The sequence below is a fragment of the Lactuca saligna genome, chromosome 9 (assembly GCF_052625555.1).
Source record: "Lactuca saligna cultivar CGN05327 chromosome 9, ASM5262555v1, whole genome shotgun sequence".
Lineage (NCBI taxonomy): Eukaryota > Viridiplantae > Streptophyta > Magnoliopsida > Asterales > Asteraceae > Lactuca > Lactuca saligna.
Window position 1 is genome coordinate 37,778,379 of NC_136425.1, and position 18,498 is coordinate 37,796,876.

At 33.3% G+C, this 18,498-nt stretch overlaps 3 protein-coding genes across 5 annotated transcripts; all 3 read right to left on the reverse strand.

Annotated features, from left to right (window-relative positions):
* Positions 1–669: 669 nt before the first annotated feature.
* LOC145014039 (5'-adenylylsulfate reductase-like 4) lies at positions 670–3,034 on the reverse strand. The gene is made up of 4 exons (XM_078972401.1): positions 2,499–3,034; positions 2,039–2,226; positions 1,827–1,951; positions 670–1,305 (listed from the first exon to the last, which is right to left on the reverse strand). The coding sequence occupies exons 1-4, from the start codon at positions 2,718–2,720 to the stop codon at positions 863–865; spliced, it is 978 nt and encodes a 325-aa protein (XP_078828527.1). The 5' UTR covers positions 2,721–3,034; the 3' UTR covers positions 670–862.
* Positions 3,035–3,988: 954 nt separating this feature from the next.
* LOC145014037 (uncharacterized) lies at positions 3,989–8,217 on the reverse strand. Its single transcript, XM_078972397.1, has 3 exons — positions 7,246–8,217; positions 6,973–7,114; positions 3,989–6,809 (listed from the first exon to the last, which is right to left on the reverse strand). The coding sequence occupies exons 1-3, from the start codon at positions 8,142–8,144 to the stop codon at positions 4,137–4,139; spliced, it is 3,714 nt and encodes a 1,237-aa protein (XP_078828523.1). The 5' UTR covers positions 8,145–8,217; the 3' UTR covers positions 3,989–4,136.
* Positions 8,218–10,253: 2,036 nt separating this feature from the next.
* LOC145014038 (putative pectin methyltransferase QUA2) lies at positions 10,254–15,345 on the reverse strand. 3 transcript variants are annotated; one of them, XM_078972399.1, is made up of 10 exons: positions 15,116–15,343; positions 14,400–14,680; positions 13,311–14,033; positions 13,057–13,192; positions 12,745–12,985; positions 12,448–12,667; positions 11,515–11,690; positions 11,125–11,428; positions 10,893–11,031; positions 10,254–10,797 (listed from the first exon to the last, which is right to left on the reverse strand). In XM_078972399.1, exons 3-10 carry the CDS (start codon positions 14,027–14,029, stop codon positions 10,633–10,635), a joined length of 2,100 nt encoding a protein of 699 aa, XP_078828525.1. In that variant the 5' UTR covers positions 14,030–14,033; positions 14,400–14,680; positions 15,116–15,343; the 3' UTR covers positions 10,254–10,632. The 3 variants fall into 3 exon arrangements, with proteins under 3 accessions (XP_078828525.1, XP_078828526.1, XP_078828524.1); XM_078972400.1 differs by lacking the exon at positions 14,400–14,680 and having other exon boundaries at positions 15,116–15,345; XM_078972398.1 differs by lacking the exon at positions 15,116–15,343 and having other exon boundaries at positions 14,400–14,895.
* Between the last annotated feature and the right edge of the window lie 3,153 nt (positions 15,346–18,498).

Consider the following 18,498-nt stretch of genomic DNA (forward strand, 5'->3'; position numbering starts at 1 on the left):
AAAAATCGCATTAAAGAACTTGGTATGGGATTGAAGATATCTTTTTGCCATGATTGTCCACTACCGTGGAACTCAACTTACGACTTATTTACAATTGTCAAGGATTTGGAAGGTGTATTTCTCAAGTATGAAGTTAAAGGTAATTTGCTAATTTCTATTATTATGTTTATATGTTTTTTTCTAGTATTTTTCAGAACTTTTTGCCCATATTCCGACCCTCATAACTTTTTCTTATCAGCTTGAATGAGTTGATTTATCTCCCATAGTATAGTTCTCTGTCTTGATTATATTTTAGCCTCAACAAACACCCTAATTTGTTTAGGATTGGTTGAGTTACACAACCATAAACACTGGTTTCTTTTAACATTTGAATCTTGTTCATGGGTAAAATGTACTTATTAACTTGTTTCTTTGAGTTTGATTATCTTTGTGATGACTAGCTTTAAAGAATCTCAACCTTTTTTATATCAAAATCGAAGTAACATTTGTTTATTGAATAACTTTCTTTGGTCATGGAACAAAAAGTGGATATCACTATGGATATTCCAAGTAAGGTTCTCGCCGTCCTTTTATATATATATAATCATCTATATTCTATCCAATCTCCATTATCACAACACCCCAATTAACAAAACTACACGTTAAATATTTTTAATTTAAACACAGAGAAAAAAAAAGGCATAAAAGTCAGATTTCGAAAGGTGAATTGGTCTCTTACACATTTACAACCAACAACAAGTACACAACAATTCTTTTTCTATCAAACAAATTGTAATCTACATTTCACAAAGAACCCAATTAGACATAAAACTTCCTTATCAAGAAACAAATTACATCCCAAAAGGAAATTACCAAATCGCCCTCAACTTCCGGACCCATCACGGCTAGTACTCGCCTCCCCAAAAGACACCGAAGCCAAAGACTTTGAAGCCCATGCAGCTTTTGCATTCATGGCTCCATGAAGGTTGCTTCTCTTGCAAGGCTCAGTCAATGAAGTGAATAACTGTATTGCACGATTCATGTAAGCCAATGGGTGCTCCCACAATGTTTTTAACCGAATGTTTACATTCCTTCTTCTCCAAGAAACACGTGCACATGTGATGATAAACGGATAACCTAAGTAAAACAACCTTAAAACCACAAAAATGGTGGCTAATGTTAGGTATGTTTCATGTCTGAACATGTTTTCGGGTGATTTTGCCCATGAAAACGGGCAGTTTTCTGGCTCGTTGATGTTGTTTTGATTTGTGTGTTCGTGTATTGTTTCACCAAGGGATGTTGCATTAACAGATTCGGCTTTAATACCTATAAATAAAATATGATTAGTGTTAAATGATAATCATCTATTTGTAAATTTACCATTTTTATTAGGTTAAGATAAAAAAAGGAAGTCAATATAGAGTGGGGCCCGCAAAAGCAATTTGGTTATAAAAAGGTATTTCACAAAATATGTTGTTCTTTTGTGATAAAAGTTGAGAGGATGTAGCTATTTTGTGATATTGACTTTCCATTTTTGGTTATTTTTGTGATTAGCCCTTAGTTAAGGGAAAATTTGAGAAGTACAACCAATTATAGGCATCTTATTGGGAAAAAAAAAAAAAAAAAAAAAAAAAAAAAAAAAAAACTCTATTAAATTCTTTGACTTTTAAAACCTCCATATTGCGTCTTTTCAATAAGATGCCTATAATAGGGTGTGCTTTTCGGACATTCCAAAACATTCAATATCATGGGGTTTTTTCGTATGAATGAAATAATGCGATATTTTTCGGACATTTTCCTTTTTTTAACATAAATCCCATAAGAAATTAAATAAAAAGTGAAGTTACCTGTAACATTAGTGTAAAAAGCCACAAGAGAAGTAGGGGTTCTTGAGCCATGATAACGAACACGCATTGTTGAGTTCAAGACAAAGAGAGTAGGAAATCCATGAACACCATATTTCGAGAGTATGCTGTATGCAAATTTTGTGGTGTTATTCATATATTTAAAAATAAAATAATAATAATAATAAATAACCAATCAATGGTAAAAATGTAACCTTGGCCTTATGACAGATTCCTCAATGGCAAAATGAGCTATGGAAGGATACAAGGAAGACATTTGGGATAAAGTTGGTCTAAATGTTCTTGAGAAAGGGCACCATGATGCATAGAAGAGGACAACAACGTAATTTCCAGCATTCTTATGAACCATAGATAATGCCTTTTGCAATGACGTTTCATCTCCCTGAAAATAAAGATTTGCAGAAAGTTCCCAAAATCATTGCAACATTCAAACGAACATCATGATTTCTTGTAATTGTATCCATCAAGTAATGATGCAAATCAAATTGAATGCATTAACCAATGTGATCATCCTAATACATAACAATGAAATACAGGAAGCTAACTCATATACCTGAAATACCGAAAACCCCCAATTTTATTATGTAAAATCAAAGAGCAGCTGTAAGATAAATCGAGAAGTGAATATGTGAGCTTTCAAGTGTGCGTACGTACCTCAATAACACCAAGAACACCGAAAGAATAATCAATCCCGTTCAAAGGACAAACCGGAGCTTGGGAACCAAAAATTGAATCGTTAATCGATTTGGGATGACAAATAGAATTAGAAACCCTAGGGTTCTCATCTGCGCATGTTAGCCTAGCAACAATCACAATTAGAACGAACCCAAATTGAGAAATCCTTGTTGGACTCAAGAGTTTTGATGATTTCGACATATTTATACACAGGTAAACAGAATCAATTGAAAAGAAAAAAAACCCTCAGGATTGAAGAACAGAATGAGCCTCAACGGGTAATGTTGAGGCTATGAGATTGAAATGAATTTGGGTATGAATTGAAAACCTTTGATAATTTTGAATTTATGGGAAAAGGGTAAACGAAGAAACCAAAAACAGCGAATGGGTTGTGTTGGTGTGAATCAAACGAGGGGTTTTTTGCGTTTCAGAGTCTTGAGAGAATGATAATATTGTTACCCACTTGGAAAAATAGATTTTTTTTTTTTTCTTTTTTGGTAGGCTTACATTTTGGAATCTTGGTCAGTCTACTACATAGACATCTAATATTAACAAAATAATTATTTAGGAGAGTAGATGCGAACTAGAACAAGAATCAATGTTATAATATTAACATTTAAAATGTATTCGGCTGTATTTTTTTAAATAATTATTTGATTAGGATGGTTGTTAGTTACAATAACTAATTTTAATGTATTTAATAATTGAGTTGTTTATTTTCTTATTTTATTATATCCATTCTTTTCTTATACCATGTTTTATCGTGGCTCATCTACCTTGATTTACCATTTACTAAACAACTAAAAAAGAAAATTATATATTGCGGAATTATTCTTTCTATGCTGTGACATTGTTTTTCATATGCTGCGAAATTGTTAACATGAAAATCACACCTTTTTTTTATCAAAAGAGTTAGAAGTTTCTTTTTTGTCGTTGTGAGAATAATCAAATATCAATTTCACACCAAAAAGAAATTTATTAATGTGAAAATCGAACGTTAGGTTGAAAGATTTTTTTAAAAAGATTGTATAAAGTTGAGGAAATGTAACCATCTTTTGAAGTTTTGAATCTGCAATACGAAATTGGTAATCATTTTATGTAAAATTAAAATAAACAGATGATCATCTTATTAAAAATCTTATGCTATTATAATCGTCTTAATGTATTTCTCATCTTATTACTTATATACCCTATCTTTCCCCTTTATGCATATTATATAAATATTATTAATAGCCATGTAAGTTATGATGAGTAGTAAAACGGGTTTTCACTTTTCACTCATGCATTGTTCACATTGTTCACAGTTCACTTGGGTTATGAGTAGCCACATCAGCATAACACCATGCACGATAGAGGTATACTTCATTTATTTTCATTTATTTATTTATCTATATTTTATACAAAAATCTAAAAGGCTTCTTAATTTCATAATCAAGGTTCATGTTGTACCATTAGGACAATAATACTAATAAAGGAAAAAGAGTCCACTTATAATTAAGCTTTTTCCTTCAACATTCAGTTTCAAAAGAGATAACTACCAATTCATGATATTTCAAGAGTCTAACAATATCCATGACTATGTACACGTCACCTTAGACTTAGTCAAACCACAGATAGCTACAACATGTTGACTTGGCCACTGCAATTCGGGCATAAAGAACCAATTCCACCACCTTGTCCTTGTACTTCAGGCTGCTGCATATGGAATTCATTTCTACACCATGCACATACACCTGTAATTACATTTCTACCCCCCATTCCATTCTTTCCACTCCAAAACCCCGAACCAAAACCTTGATCCATCCCAATAATCCCTGTATTATTATTATTATTATTATTATTATTATTATTATTGTATGGAAAAACCTCAGAAGAAGCCCCTTGAAGATGATGATGATGTGGATTCATGATATGTTGAGATCTACCTGTTAGGAATCTGAATTCCACAGGTTCAGATCTACTACTTGATGATGATGATCTGAACCCATTCAGATTAAAACCAAAACCATTGTTATTATTACTATTATTGTTATTATACCTTTCATCAACTCTAAAAACTCGATTACCACTTTGTTGTTGATTAGCCACAACTTGTGGATAAACCATATTGGTATTATTATGAGCAAAACCTTGAGTTTCAATCTCATTGTTGATGTTAACCATGGTCAAATTGGTTTGAACATCATCTTTTTTCTGGTTCAAATTGGCTGTATTTTCATACAGACCAATACCATGTGAGGAGTTGCCAAAATTAAGACTTAACTCATGGATCCCATTCCCACCAATGTCTCTTTCTTCATCGAATTTAAACGCATCCAGTGGTGTGGAATATGAAGAATTATTCCCAAAAAGATCATCTGAAACCGAGGTTTCGGTGATGGAGAAATGATCAAGCAGTCCACTTTCAGACCCTTCATGGGCATTTTCGTAAATACCAGTTACATCATCATCTTGGAAGCTGAATTCTTGCTGGTTCCCAGTGGGGACAAGTGAACAAAATTCAAGATTTAGGTCGTTTTGACTGCTGCCCAAAGAAGGAATCTGGAAGTCGTCTAAGTTGACTTCTGTTGACCTGTTTAAAGAAGAAACATTGTTCATGTTTACATCATTCTCAAGCTCAAAATCTTCCATAATCATTTGTGTCTGAGGCTCCTCACCCTTGCTCTTGTTCCCGATATCTTCAACTCTGGAATTGCCAATTCCATAACAAAATCTATCTTCCTCAAAGTCAAACCCTAGTTTTTCAGGAGAATCTTTCAGGCTTGTGTTGTGTGAAGAATCAAGGAAAAGAGTTTCTGAATCAAAAAGCTTATTCACTTCAGCCACACGATTCTCATTAATAAGTTCCTCCTTTTCAGATGTCAATTCATCAAACGGACTACAAATGTGTTGTGTATCATTAATGTTTTCCTGAAAGCCCTTTTCTTCACAGATATTTGATGATGGCGGAACCCTAATTTCAGAATCTGCAAGATTGAGCACCACAACACTATCTTTCTCAATACTATCTAATAATTCATTTGTAGATTGAAGAAGAGGACTTTTTTCAGAACTTATTCCTTCTTCAAGAATGCATTCTGGATTCTCATCAACATGTGCAGCTTCACCATTGGATATACCAACTATATCTTTCTCAACAATATCAATGGAATCAACTGTTACAACACAACTTTCAAGCTTCCCATTGCTTTCATCGATAGAAGCTTCATGGCCTAATGAGAAATCAGATTTAGATTCAGAAACTTCAGGAGATTTGTCTCTTTCAAGGAATTCATTTTCACCTTCATGACATTTCTTTTCAATCTCACCACCAGATTCTTCAACTAAAACATCTTCATTCATGTTAAGGTCATGAACATCATCATTGAATTCTGATTCTGTTCCAGAAATTATCTTCTGATCACTTTGAGGAGAAGCAGATATAAGTTTATCATCAAAAGGTGCATCATCAGTTTCCTTTACAATCACACCACTAGATTCTTCAGCTGAAACATCTTCATTCATGTTAACATGCTCACCCTGATTATCATGATCCAGAATGTTAAGCTCATCATGAACATGATCATTGAATTCTGATTCTGTTCCAGAACTTCTCTTTTGATCACTCTGAGGAGAAACAGATATCAATTTATCACCAAAAGGTGCATCATCAGTTTCCTTTTCAATCTCACCACCAGATTCTTCAACTGAAACATCTTCATTCATGTTAACATGTTCACCCTTAATATCTTTATCCAAAATGTTAAGGTCATGAACATGCTCATTGACTTCTGATTCTGTTGCAGAACTTATCTTATGATCACTTTTAGGAGAAGCAGATGTCAGTTTACCACCAAAAGGTGCATTATCAGTTTCCATTAAAACATTGTCATGAACTCCAGCAGATAATATAGGGTTGACAGTCTTTTCTGCAGTTGGAGCTTCTGATGCTTCATACTTGGTTTCATTTGTCCCATGTGTCCCAATATGTTCATTATACCGGTTTCTTTCATTAAATGTCTTATTGCAAAACTGACACTCAAAAATTCCACCTTTTACTACAGTCCATTCAGAAGTTGCAGAATCAAGTTGAGATCTTTCAGTTTTGTGGGCTAACATCTGGTGGTCAAATAGATCAACTTTTCCTTCAAAGATCATGAAGCAGTTGAGGCACTTGAAAAACTCTACTACTTTTACATTAATGGGATCCACAGTGTTGGATTTGACTTCCTTCTTAAAGTCTCTACTTGACAGTGCTAATACAATAGGCCTGCTTCTTCTTGCATCTACTCGAACAGAAACATCTTTCCGCTATGGATAATTGAAAAGAAAAAAAGTTAAAAGAAGCAACTGAGAAAAGTTTATAATATAAATATATAATGATAAAGAGGGGAAACAAAAAGGACTAAGGAAAACAAAGAACAGAGGAAAAGAGAAAAAAGAAAAAAGAAACTAACTGCAGATACCAACTTACATTCATAGAAGCTCCTTTTGATCCAAAATCATCACGACTGTTGCTTGGAATGTGAGTTGGTTTATCCAAGTTTTTTTCTCCGAGAAGGGAAAGCAAGTACATAGATACTTCCTTGAACGACTCAAATTGCATACCACTAGGGCTGTTTATCATCAGAATACATTCAAGAAGCATATAGCTATTAGATTCAAAGTTCAAACATGAATAGAAATGAAAAAACTATACCTACATGATAAAAACTGAAACTATGAAAGAAAAGGAGAGAGAACAAACCTTATGTAACGACGACAGAATAACCAAACAAGGTCTGATCTCTTCTTGATAGAGAGGCTCAGCTTCCAGCCTTTGGGCAAAGCATCTCCAAAATAGCTTGCATCGACGACCTTCCTCTTCTTTGTACTAGTCCCCCACTCTCCATTCAAACCTCCCAAAAACCCTAACAACTCATCTTTAGTCGACAGTCCTTCGGTCCTCCTCCTAATTTCGAGCCCGTATGGATCCTCCAACATCCCCAAATTCTCCAAGTTTACTTTCACGCCTCTACAATTCACCAGTTCTATATCTCCAACAGCATCGTAAGCAACTACTTTCTTAACTGTATTATTACGCATTCTCTTGGCGTCCGGAGAACCAATGAAAACCGCATCATCATGCTTTCGTGGTCTCCCTCGTTTTCGATTCGTCTCGGGATTCAATGATATAGGCACTACGACATTGGTGTCTAGTTCGACTTCAAACGGAACTAACTCCCCGAAATTATGATCTGATTTAAAGAGCTCCTTCAACATACGAATGATCTGAGAGTTTTCGGCTTGTTCAGCGTCATTAATGTTGTTAGGAGTGGGTGTATGTGACGAACGTAGGCGAGGCGTACGGCGGTGAATGGTGGTTTTGGTGGACGTGGAGGACTGGGCGGGGGCAAGGCGAAGGCGTGAGTAAGTTTGTTTACGGCTACCGGCGGATTCATTGAAAACTGACCGGTCGATTTTGGGGATTACAACGTCGTCACAGCGGTTGCGATCGAATGAGGAATTGGAGCACATGGAAAGGGAAAATAGTTCTGATTGGGAGAGAAGTCTAAGATCGATGATGGGGATAGAGTCTAGTGGGAGAGGCGGTGGTTGATCGGGATCGACGGTGGCGCTAGCGCCGGTGTTGGTGGTGGTGGCCATAATTTGGGTATTTTACGGCTTACGGGGTTGTTGTGTGTAATGGAAGGGTGCCAATTTTTACTCGATGAAATTTGAAAAGAAGTAGATGTTAACCGGTTGAGTTAAATTGTGAGTAGGTTAACTCTTTGGGTTATCATACACTGGTACATACCAAAAAAACATATAAATCTATATAATACTATTGGAAAAAAAATATACAAAGTAGTTTTTAATTTTTATCTATATTATACTTTTTCTTATTCCTTATTACAACCTTACATAATCATTATTTTTTATTAAAGGATTACGGTAAAGATTTTTAGGTTGTAGATTACCAAAAGAGTTCAAACCAAACATCTATCAAGATAAGCTTCTTTATGATTATCTTGAAATCGTCTTCTTTTAATTAAGGGATAAAATCAGCATTTAATGTTGATGGATGTTTATCTTTGGTAATAAGAAGAATCTGAATTCTATAAAACCCTAGTTCCTTGGCTTTATCGATGCTTTGATTTGAGATTATTCTTTGAAGAATTATCCGGATAATTTAGATTTCGTGTAACCATGCATAGGGTTAAATATCATATTCAGAAAGTGATCTCACGATCCTTCAAGAAGAACCAGATTATCCATTGATTTCAAAAATCTTCTTCTCTTTCCCAGCCTAACACGAGTTTTTTCTACGAGTTAGCCACGAAGATTTGTGATTCCAAAGTTGGCTCATTTTGTTGTGATCTTGCATGGGCATTGTCACACTATTCTTTAGTTTGAGGATGCGTCAATGTGTACACGTGAAAGAGGCAGCATTGCTCTTTGACAAAGGATTACACACTTCGACTGACACATGGTGTTTTGTGGAAGTATTCTCTTTGGGAACATCTAGTGGCGACTCGCTTCATTGCCCATTAGGTTTTGTTATACGGGGTGGTACTTGGTGATAGAGGCTTCCTCAGATGTTTTTGTGGCCTCAATGACAAATTGTGGGTGTCTATAGGATTAGGAAGGAACAATTTCTTTCTTATGTTTGATCTTTGGTTTTAAATGGAATTGTTGCTATTTGTCTAATATGGTAAGATATATTATCTATTGCTATTTGTCTAATATGGTAAGATACATTATCTATGCTTTATAGAGATGGTTTTGACTTTTTCAAGAAAATTGTTCTAAATTATGTTAATAAAATGTCTTACTTATTTTAAAGAAAACGTTTTTAATGGCATTTATAAGACTAACATAAGAATAAGTAGCAACAATAGTTCAATATCGATTCATTCAAACGTGATTTTGAGAAGACATGTATGTTGCATTATCGTCTTAGTCATATCAACTAGAAACACAACAAACACTCCAAGTGGATATAATTTTGGAATCATTTAAACGAAAGTCTTATAATGAATATAACCTTGTCGGATCACCAATACCAACACCACCACATCGTCATACCACCACCACCACTTAATTGATGTCGAAAACTAACCACCGATCATAACTATCATCACCACATCACCATTGCTGCCATCAGAAAATCAACACCACCGCATCACCATAACCGTCGGAAGTCCAACAACCATTTGGAGAAAACTATACTTGATCCACAACTCTTTGCGAATCGATTTGGATGTTAGTGAGAGAGCAACAATGTCGGAGGGAGACGACTGTAGCAATGGTCGAAAGGAGGGCATCCATGTCGGAGGTATCAACCAGTGAAGTCTAGCTTAGGTGATGCCTGAGTTTGTAGCTGCCAAGATGGAAGCCGTGGAGAAAACGTGAAGCCTCATCGCTTTTAGGGCTTCTTTTATTTAATTTACAAAAATGATCCCCTAGAGTTTATTGATTTGTTAAAATATTATAAAATACAAAAATACGGGTATATCGGTGCTTGTTAAAGTTTTTAAAGTTCGACTGAAACTGCAGCCACATTGACGAAAACTGTAATTTAATCGATGTATTATTAAATGAACCTTATTTGAAAGATGATCTTATCAATTTATGATGAATTCTTGGCCTTATTTGACTTACTGTTGACATGGCCAAAGCCAAACATGTCCTACAGCCTTCTTTAGTTCCAAAATACAAAGTCAAAAGGAGTCAACCAGTCCTGTCTCTTGTAATAAAAAGTCAATAACAAAATATCAAAGAATTGAATTCAAATATTATAAATCAAAAAAATAATGTCAAGATCATCAAGAAACAACAAATATTTCCTTTCGTCTAATTCAAGCCTCGTATATATACTTCCACTTATTCTTATAACCCATCTTCCAAACTAAATTCACCAAACAGTCAAATATACCCACGAGAGACAAAAGACGAAAATACCCTTCAAGTATAAAAACCCGGCACCTATACTTTCGTGTAATTACAACACCCCTGTCTGCTGCATATAGGGAGCTTTTTTAGTCCTTTGATCAGACAACTCTATTTTTCTCTTCAGTCCCTTCAGGCTTTCTTCTTCTGCCCAAAAGTTATCTGAACGAATAAAAAATATCGAAAACGTGATTATATCATATCATATTGTGTTTATTTGGCTCCTTAAAAAGGGTTTTTGGCACACAAGGAGTTTTTCGTCATTATTACTGTCGATTTCCACCACTCTTGCTTCCCATTTTAATTTAGCCGTGATGCCTCTAGCTGATTCAATCAGCGCTGACGTGTCACGTAGTATCACCCACCCCTTCATTTCATTTTACAAAAAATAAATATTAAAATTCAAAACTACCCCATCATTTTTACTAAAAAAATAATAAAATAAAAAATATATATATATACCTCTGGGCGGAGTAACCGATCTATCTCAAAGAAAAGATCAAGCAAACTGCAACGAGACTGTTTCTTTGTTTCAAGGCTTAAAAGTCCATCAGCATGCACCATATCATAACTCCTAGGGTAACTTGGAAACGCTTCACACCTAAAATAACAACATAAACAAATTGACGACAATAACAAACATTTTTATCGAAAAAAAAAAATTAATTCGATACAAAAAGAAAAAAAAACATACCAATCATGTAATACGCCTACGAAACCCCGGTCAAGGACAAGAGGAAGATGGTTGACCCCGGTTGTGGGGACCACATTCATAACCCAAACAGATTTTTTAGCATCCAATAAAGCGGAATTAAAACCACCAAAATGGGCGTTCATATCTAGAACATTCCGGAGCATGTTGTAAGGTGGAATAGGGTCTTCATCACCGGGTCTTTTTGGGTGATCTGAAAATATCAATGGAGAAAGTAGAGACCAGTAGTCTCTAACTAATGACCTCCAGTTTAAGTTGTCTTCCATGAAATCATCCGGAAGTACACCTGTCATTATATGATATAATATTTTCATTTTTTTTTTTTTTTTTTTTTGAAATTTCAAATAATAAAAGATTATATAAAGTTAATACCGTGAACTGAAAGTTCTTTGGAGGTTAGTGAAGCTCTAGAAGGCCATGTTGACCTTTCTTCAATGGGAATCCATCTATGGCTACGAGTTCCTCCAATGCATGATTCGAGTGGGTGGTAATATGGTAATTCTACATCATGCCCCTCTTTGCAGATTAAAGGACCCGATCCATGTTTCCTATTCATCACAAAATAGCAACCTACTTTACTCTTTTTTTTTTTTTAATATTAGACAATCTACTTTACTTTTATACCCAAAATAGGAATGTAATTTTATCTCTTTACTAAAAATAGTAATATATAAAAGGGTTTAATCTCATAAAAGACCTTATATTTTGTGTTTTTTCCGGATTAAACCTTAACTTTATTTTTTTCATGAAAAAGACCTCGGAGTTTTTCATTTTTTCCAATTTGGTTTTTTTTTTTTTTTTTTTTTTTGTACCGAAAAAAGTTGTAAGATGTGAGGGTTTTTTCGGGAAAAACTAAAAAACTTGAGGGTTTATTTGGAAACAGTAAGAAGGTTGAGGATTTTTTTCGGGAAAAAAAAACACAAAGCTGAGGGTTTTTTGGGAAAAAATAAAAAAGTTGAGGATTTATTCGGAAACAATAAGAAGGTTTGAGGGGTTTTTTTCGAAAAAAAAATTACAAAGTTGAGGGGTTTTTTTGGGCAAAATGAAAAAGTACAAGGTCTTTTTTGGGAAAAAAAAATAAAAAACACAAAATATAATGTCTTTTGTGAGATTAACCCTATATAAAAGTTAAAATGAAACTTGTAAGCATTTTACAAGTTTTGGGTTAAAGAAATGTGAGTAATTGTGATGCTATTACGGGTAAAAGATATTAAATATGCACATCACTCACAATTTCATGTTTTTTTTTATAATTTATTGGATATATAATATATCATGTGGTATAAAGATATAAAGAAGATATACCTAGAAGCATAACATGTTTTCTTGCTAGGTTTTTTCCACACAACTGTTTTATCTTGTTGAGATAACAAATCCCAACATAAATCTTTAGCAAAATTACGCACAAAATCCCATCTTTTTAAATTCTGTTTATCACGCGCTTGAGTATTAGCATATGCTGATGTCCATACAAAGTATCCACCAGGTCTCAAAACTCGATCCACTTCTATCAAATGTACACCATCTGTAATGTAACAAAAAGTCACCTTTTTCAATTCAAGATTTCATAAATCTTTTAAGAAATGATGAAAAATTAAATACCTTTTTTATCCCATTCAACACCATCCCATGCAGTGTGTATCATGTCAAATGAAAGAGAAGGAAATGGCAACTGTTTTGAAGCAAAAGAACCAATCATTGCAGGAAGACCTCTTTCAAGAGCTATTTCAACTTGACTCCCTGAAGCCTCATAGTTTGCAATACACATTGTTAACACTTGTTTTGGGAATAAATGTGCTCCTAAACTACCATAGCCACACCCTATATCTAATACACTTCTCACCTGAAAAAAAAAATATCATTTTCACCATAAGTGGAAATGAATCTATAACAAATAGTCAAAGTTTGACTTACTCCAGCTTGAACTAGATATGATTCGTTTCTTAAACCAATCATTTCTGCAATCTGATGAGAGTAGTCTTCAATGTTGTCATCTACCATTGAAGATGCAAAACTAAATGAGATTTGGTCTTCATCTAACATCATCATCCTACAACCACAATCACAATAAGAAGAAGAAGAAGAAGAAGAAGAAGAAGAAGAAGAAGAAGAAAATGATTTGAAAAATAACGAATTCGTATCTTTTTAACTTTTATTTATTTACTGACCTTTTAGTCAAGCTTCCAGATGAAAGAACTTCTTGTGCAGTGATTTTAACATTGTCAATCCAGATAACATCTCTTCCAGTAGGCCATCTATGAGGGATTTTGTATTTAGGGGGAGCAAGAATTAAACAATTCTGTTTTGACATGGGCCCACAATGGCGATCATATTCTTTTCCTTCAGTGAAACCCATCTCAAGATTTTCAGTGATATTGAAACAAGGTACGAAATTTTCGGATTCTAGTGAGCAAAATTCAGATTCTTTAAACTTAGTGGAACCACGTGAAAGCTCCCCAATGTCCCACAAATCTGACACAAGTTGTTCTTGTAGTCTTCTATACCCACGAATCATTTGACCTTTAGAAGTTGTTGTGAGGGATATTGTCCATAAGAATGACATGGAAAGACCAAGGATTACTATTGCAACTAAAGTGACTTTAAGAAAAAGTAAAGTTAACATGTGGCGATTTCTTATGGAGGTTAATGGATCAGATACAAGGATACCATTTTCAATGGTGTCTTGTTTGGATGATGAGTTATCTGAGAAAAGGAATTGGAATGGGTTTCTTAATGATAAAGATACAAGATCAGAGGGGAGTTTTGAGCTTTTATCAAGATCTTCTTTATCGGTTTTAACCTTCTTTTGAGAGTCTTCTACATAATCTTGAATGTTTCCTGAAAGTCTTCCACCACCCAAAACACCTCTATGAAGTGGTCGCGACATTTTCCTGCATTTAAAAAGATAAATTCGTATATCAAAAGTACTAAAAAGAGCTTCAATTTTGAAAGAAACAATAAGAAAGACAGAGTATCATTGGAATTAAGGTGTAAATGATTGATACAAGATCTGTTCATTTAATTACTCCACCAGATCCAATAAACCCAAAGCCAATTCTCAACTTTTTCAATACAATTGGCCAAGATCCTTACCCACTTAAGTGAGAAACAGAATTATGTGTCATTCAAATTCACAATAGAACAGAAATTCAATTTGGAAAAAGCAACAACTGTATTATAATTTGCACATACATTTGCAAGGAATCCGCAGAAAACAAGAGAAAACTTGGCTGAATGGAAAGGAATAATTTGTTTACCTTAATTAGATAGAGTATTCAAGCAAAATCAACAAATTCAGCGAACAATTCTGCAACACACCATCATTTCATACACCATTTCTCATTTACTCTATCTTCTCTCGATTCTACACCACTATTTCTTCTCTGCTTTTTTCTCACTCAAAAACACTGATTACATCTGCTATGAACACGCTTATGAGGATTTTTCAGTACAACTTCGGAGACTAAAGACAGGGGTGTAGATTTGATCTTGCAAATGGATCTAAAGCTTCCTCGTTAATACTAGTCACTTGCACACTCTATAATATGATGACAGATAGAGAGAGTTATAGAGAGAGAGAGAGAGAGAGAGAGAGAGAAAGAATATGTATATTTTATACGTACATTAAAACACATAGGGGTGACTCAAGTAGACTTAGATGCGTAATGCATCAATGTCAACTTAAACGCGCTAATACTGGTTTCACACACTACTTAAGATGTTGGTAATTAATTATGATCACAAGGTCAATCAATGAGATTCACATCGAATCAATTAATTTAACCAATTATTTAAGCGCGATATTAACTTCATCGTTTATTATATGTTACAAAGAGAGAGATAGAGGGAATCCATAGACGACTTTACTAAAACATAATTTCACACACACAGTAGAATATTGAATTAAATTAAAAGAGGGATGGGTGACTTTGGGATCAGCTGGGTCTATTAAATGTAGAAAAAGGAGATTTACCTCGAACCACCACCACCACCACCGTCAGTGTGTAGATCTACCGCCGGAAATGCCGGTCAATACATACAATTTATATGTATGAGAGAGAAGATAATAGATACATTATACATATATGTATAGATATAGAAAGAGAGAGAAAGGTTTTTCGGTTTCACGCTTTACATCGGCATGAATTTATGAACACTTAAGGAGGCTCCACCATATCTGATAAACCCTAGAAATTTGAAATCTGACCAAGGTAAATTCCAAAACTTTAAGCTCCTGAAAATTGGTACTTTGATTGAAAGCATAGAATCTTTGAAAACCCTTTGTACAGGGTTTTAGCCTTTTTACTGCTTCACTCCAATTTTTATTATTTATTTATATACATTCTCATGCTCATTGAATAATAAATTAATAATCTTTTTTTGTAACAAAATGTGAATAAAAGTTGTAATAACAAATTTTGAAATATAGAGTTAAAAATTTTGATGATTCGATTTATTAAAAATATATTATCATTAAAGTATTTGATGCATAAAAAACAATTGGAATAATTATCTCACGTTTCGACCACCGACACATAAGAACACTTTTTGATTACCTTTTCTGTACAACATTCTACAGTTTTTTTTTTTTCATTAAATTTAACAAGTAAAAAACTAAAATTATATTTCAAATATATACCTTGTAAATATTTTTGTACTAAAAACATATCATAGAACATAATATAAAATCACGTTTCAAGTTTTTATACAGAAACTATTGAATATATATATATATATATATATATATATATATATATATATATATATATATATATATATGTGTGTGTGGAGTTCTTTTAGATGAATATTTTTTTCTTACATTGGGAAAGGAAACAAACTTAGACAAAATTGCAAGAATGATCCTCTGGTATGTTCAAAATTACCACTTTTGGCCAAACAAGTTTGGACTAGCACTAATGATCTAAAAGTTTCCATTTTGTTGCTATTTTGGTCCATTTTAGATTGATTTTTTATAAAATGCTGATTTTGCCCTTTTCTATCTGTTTTTTGCTTTTCTTTTTGTTATTTAATTATTTACCCAACTAAAAAATAAAAATAAAATAAAATAAAAGAATCTCTCTCTCTCTCTCTCTCTCTCTCTCTCTCTCTCTTTCTCTTTGAGAACGTCACCACCCTTACTCCCTCCCCCAAGTCACTCTCACCGGAATCTTGAAAACCATCGGCAGAAAAGACGATCACCACCGACAGAAAAGATGAACGCCACCAAGTCGATGGCAGCGAAACCCCAACCCTAATTGACTAAGCTTGTCGATTCTTAGAAGGCGGCAGATCTAAAACACTCGTTACCCACGAACTCCGGCGGTGCTAGGGATTGTGTTATGTTCATCTTGAAACCGCCATCATCTTCATCTTCATCGATTTCCACCCACCCACAACATCATCATCTTCATCGATTTGGATTTCAACCTAAAAGGGGCGAAATGATTTATCTCCATCTTTGTCAGCAAACCCAAGCTTGCTGCCGCCTTCGTTTCTCTCCATCTCTTACATTTCATCATTAACAGGATTTCAGATTCTCTTGTTGGACTTTAGACCTGGTAAGCTCACTTTCATCAGACTTCAGACCTCGTAGCCCCCTGATAAACATGATTTTGGATTGCTTGTTTGGTTTCAACCTAAAAGGGGCGAAAGGATTTTGGGTCTTCAATTTCAGTTGTTTGAAAAATATTTTTGCCATTCTGTTGGTTTGATTATAGAGTAGGTAGTCGATTTTGGGTCTTCAAAATAATTATACCACTCTCTTCATCCCTAAATTTTAGATCTTCAGAATAATCAATTTTGGGTTTGATTGAGTTTGATTGCAGATGAGGTAATCAAATATCAGTGCTTAACTGGAAACCTCTTTTTGGATTCAATCGTTTTTTGTGTGTTTGAATTTAATTTGCAGGTTTTTCTTGAGATAAAATTGCAAGAATGCTTAACTGGATTCATCAGATCTTGAAGATGGGGAAGGAGAGACTTCATGTGTTCAGGTGGCAATTTGTGTATATCTCGAATTCCATTCTAAACCATGAACTCGATCTCCTCATGGTTACGAGTTTAGGATTTAGGAAATTCTTATGTTGTATGTGTCTTGTAAGTTAGATTTATTATTTTTATGTTCATCTGGATAGAGAAGGTATGTATCTCTGGGAGAGAGAAAGAGAGAGAGAGAGAGAGAGAGAGAGAGATTCTCTTTTTTATTTTTCTTTTAATTACAAAACAATATAAATAAATTAAAAAACTAAATAAGAAAAACAAAGGGCAAAATGGTCATTACAAAAAAATTTAAAGTAAATTGGACCAAAGTGGCAAGAAAATGAAAACCTTTGGACCATGAGTGCTAGTCCAAACATGTTTGGCCCAAAGTGGCAATTTCGACCTAACCATAGGGACCATTCTTACAATTTTGTCACAAACTTAAATTGATGAAAAGGACATGATATATATATTACTTCATCAATCTCGGGTTTATCCATCGGATAATAAAACTAAGGCTATACTTTATATGATATTAGGCGAATACCTTCACGTTGCGCAGAAACACCTATGTACTTGAAGTATTTATAAATATATGTTTTTTAAAATATAACAATAACGTCGTTGTTAAATTTGATATAATATATTGATTATTTTGAATTATATGATAATATATATACATCTATTATAACTGCATACTCTGAATCGTTTGAATAACTTCTATCCGCGAGTTACACATTAATAAAATTAAATATAATATATGGTTTAATGTTATTTATAGTTGTTGTTATTGTTAATTAAAATTCTTAAAATTTATTTTCTTATTGTTTTAGTTTCTATAATTATAATTATTTAAAACATCAAACATTATTTTTTGATTTTAAAGATAACAATATAATCGTTTATATAGAGTTATTTTTAATTATTGTTATTGTAAGTTATTTTATGCTACTAATTTGAAAACTTTTAACGGTTATAAAAATATATGTATGAATTATTTTAGTTATATTGAGATTACAATTTAGTTTTTTTATTTATCACTAAAATTTATCACTTTTAACTATTTATAAAATATCCTTTGGTTTTTTAAAGGGGAACTGAACTTTATATTTAAGTTGACATTATAATGTTATATTTAAATTAACAATTTAAGTATTTTGTCAAAATCAATTAAAAGTTGTAGCTTTAAACTGATAATGGTTTACATACAACAATAGTTTAAATCTAATAAATTTAGTATAATGTATTAAAAGTTAAGACATAATATTATAAGTAGAAGTAAAGAGATTATTTTAAAATTAAAATTTAGTTTATTTATGATTATACTTTAGCTTTGATATTTATTTAACCTTACTAACCAACTTATAATCATTATTA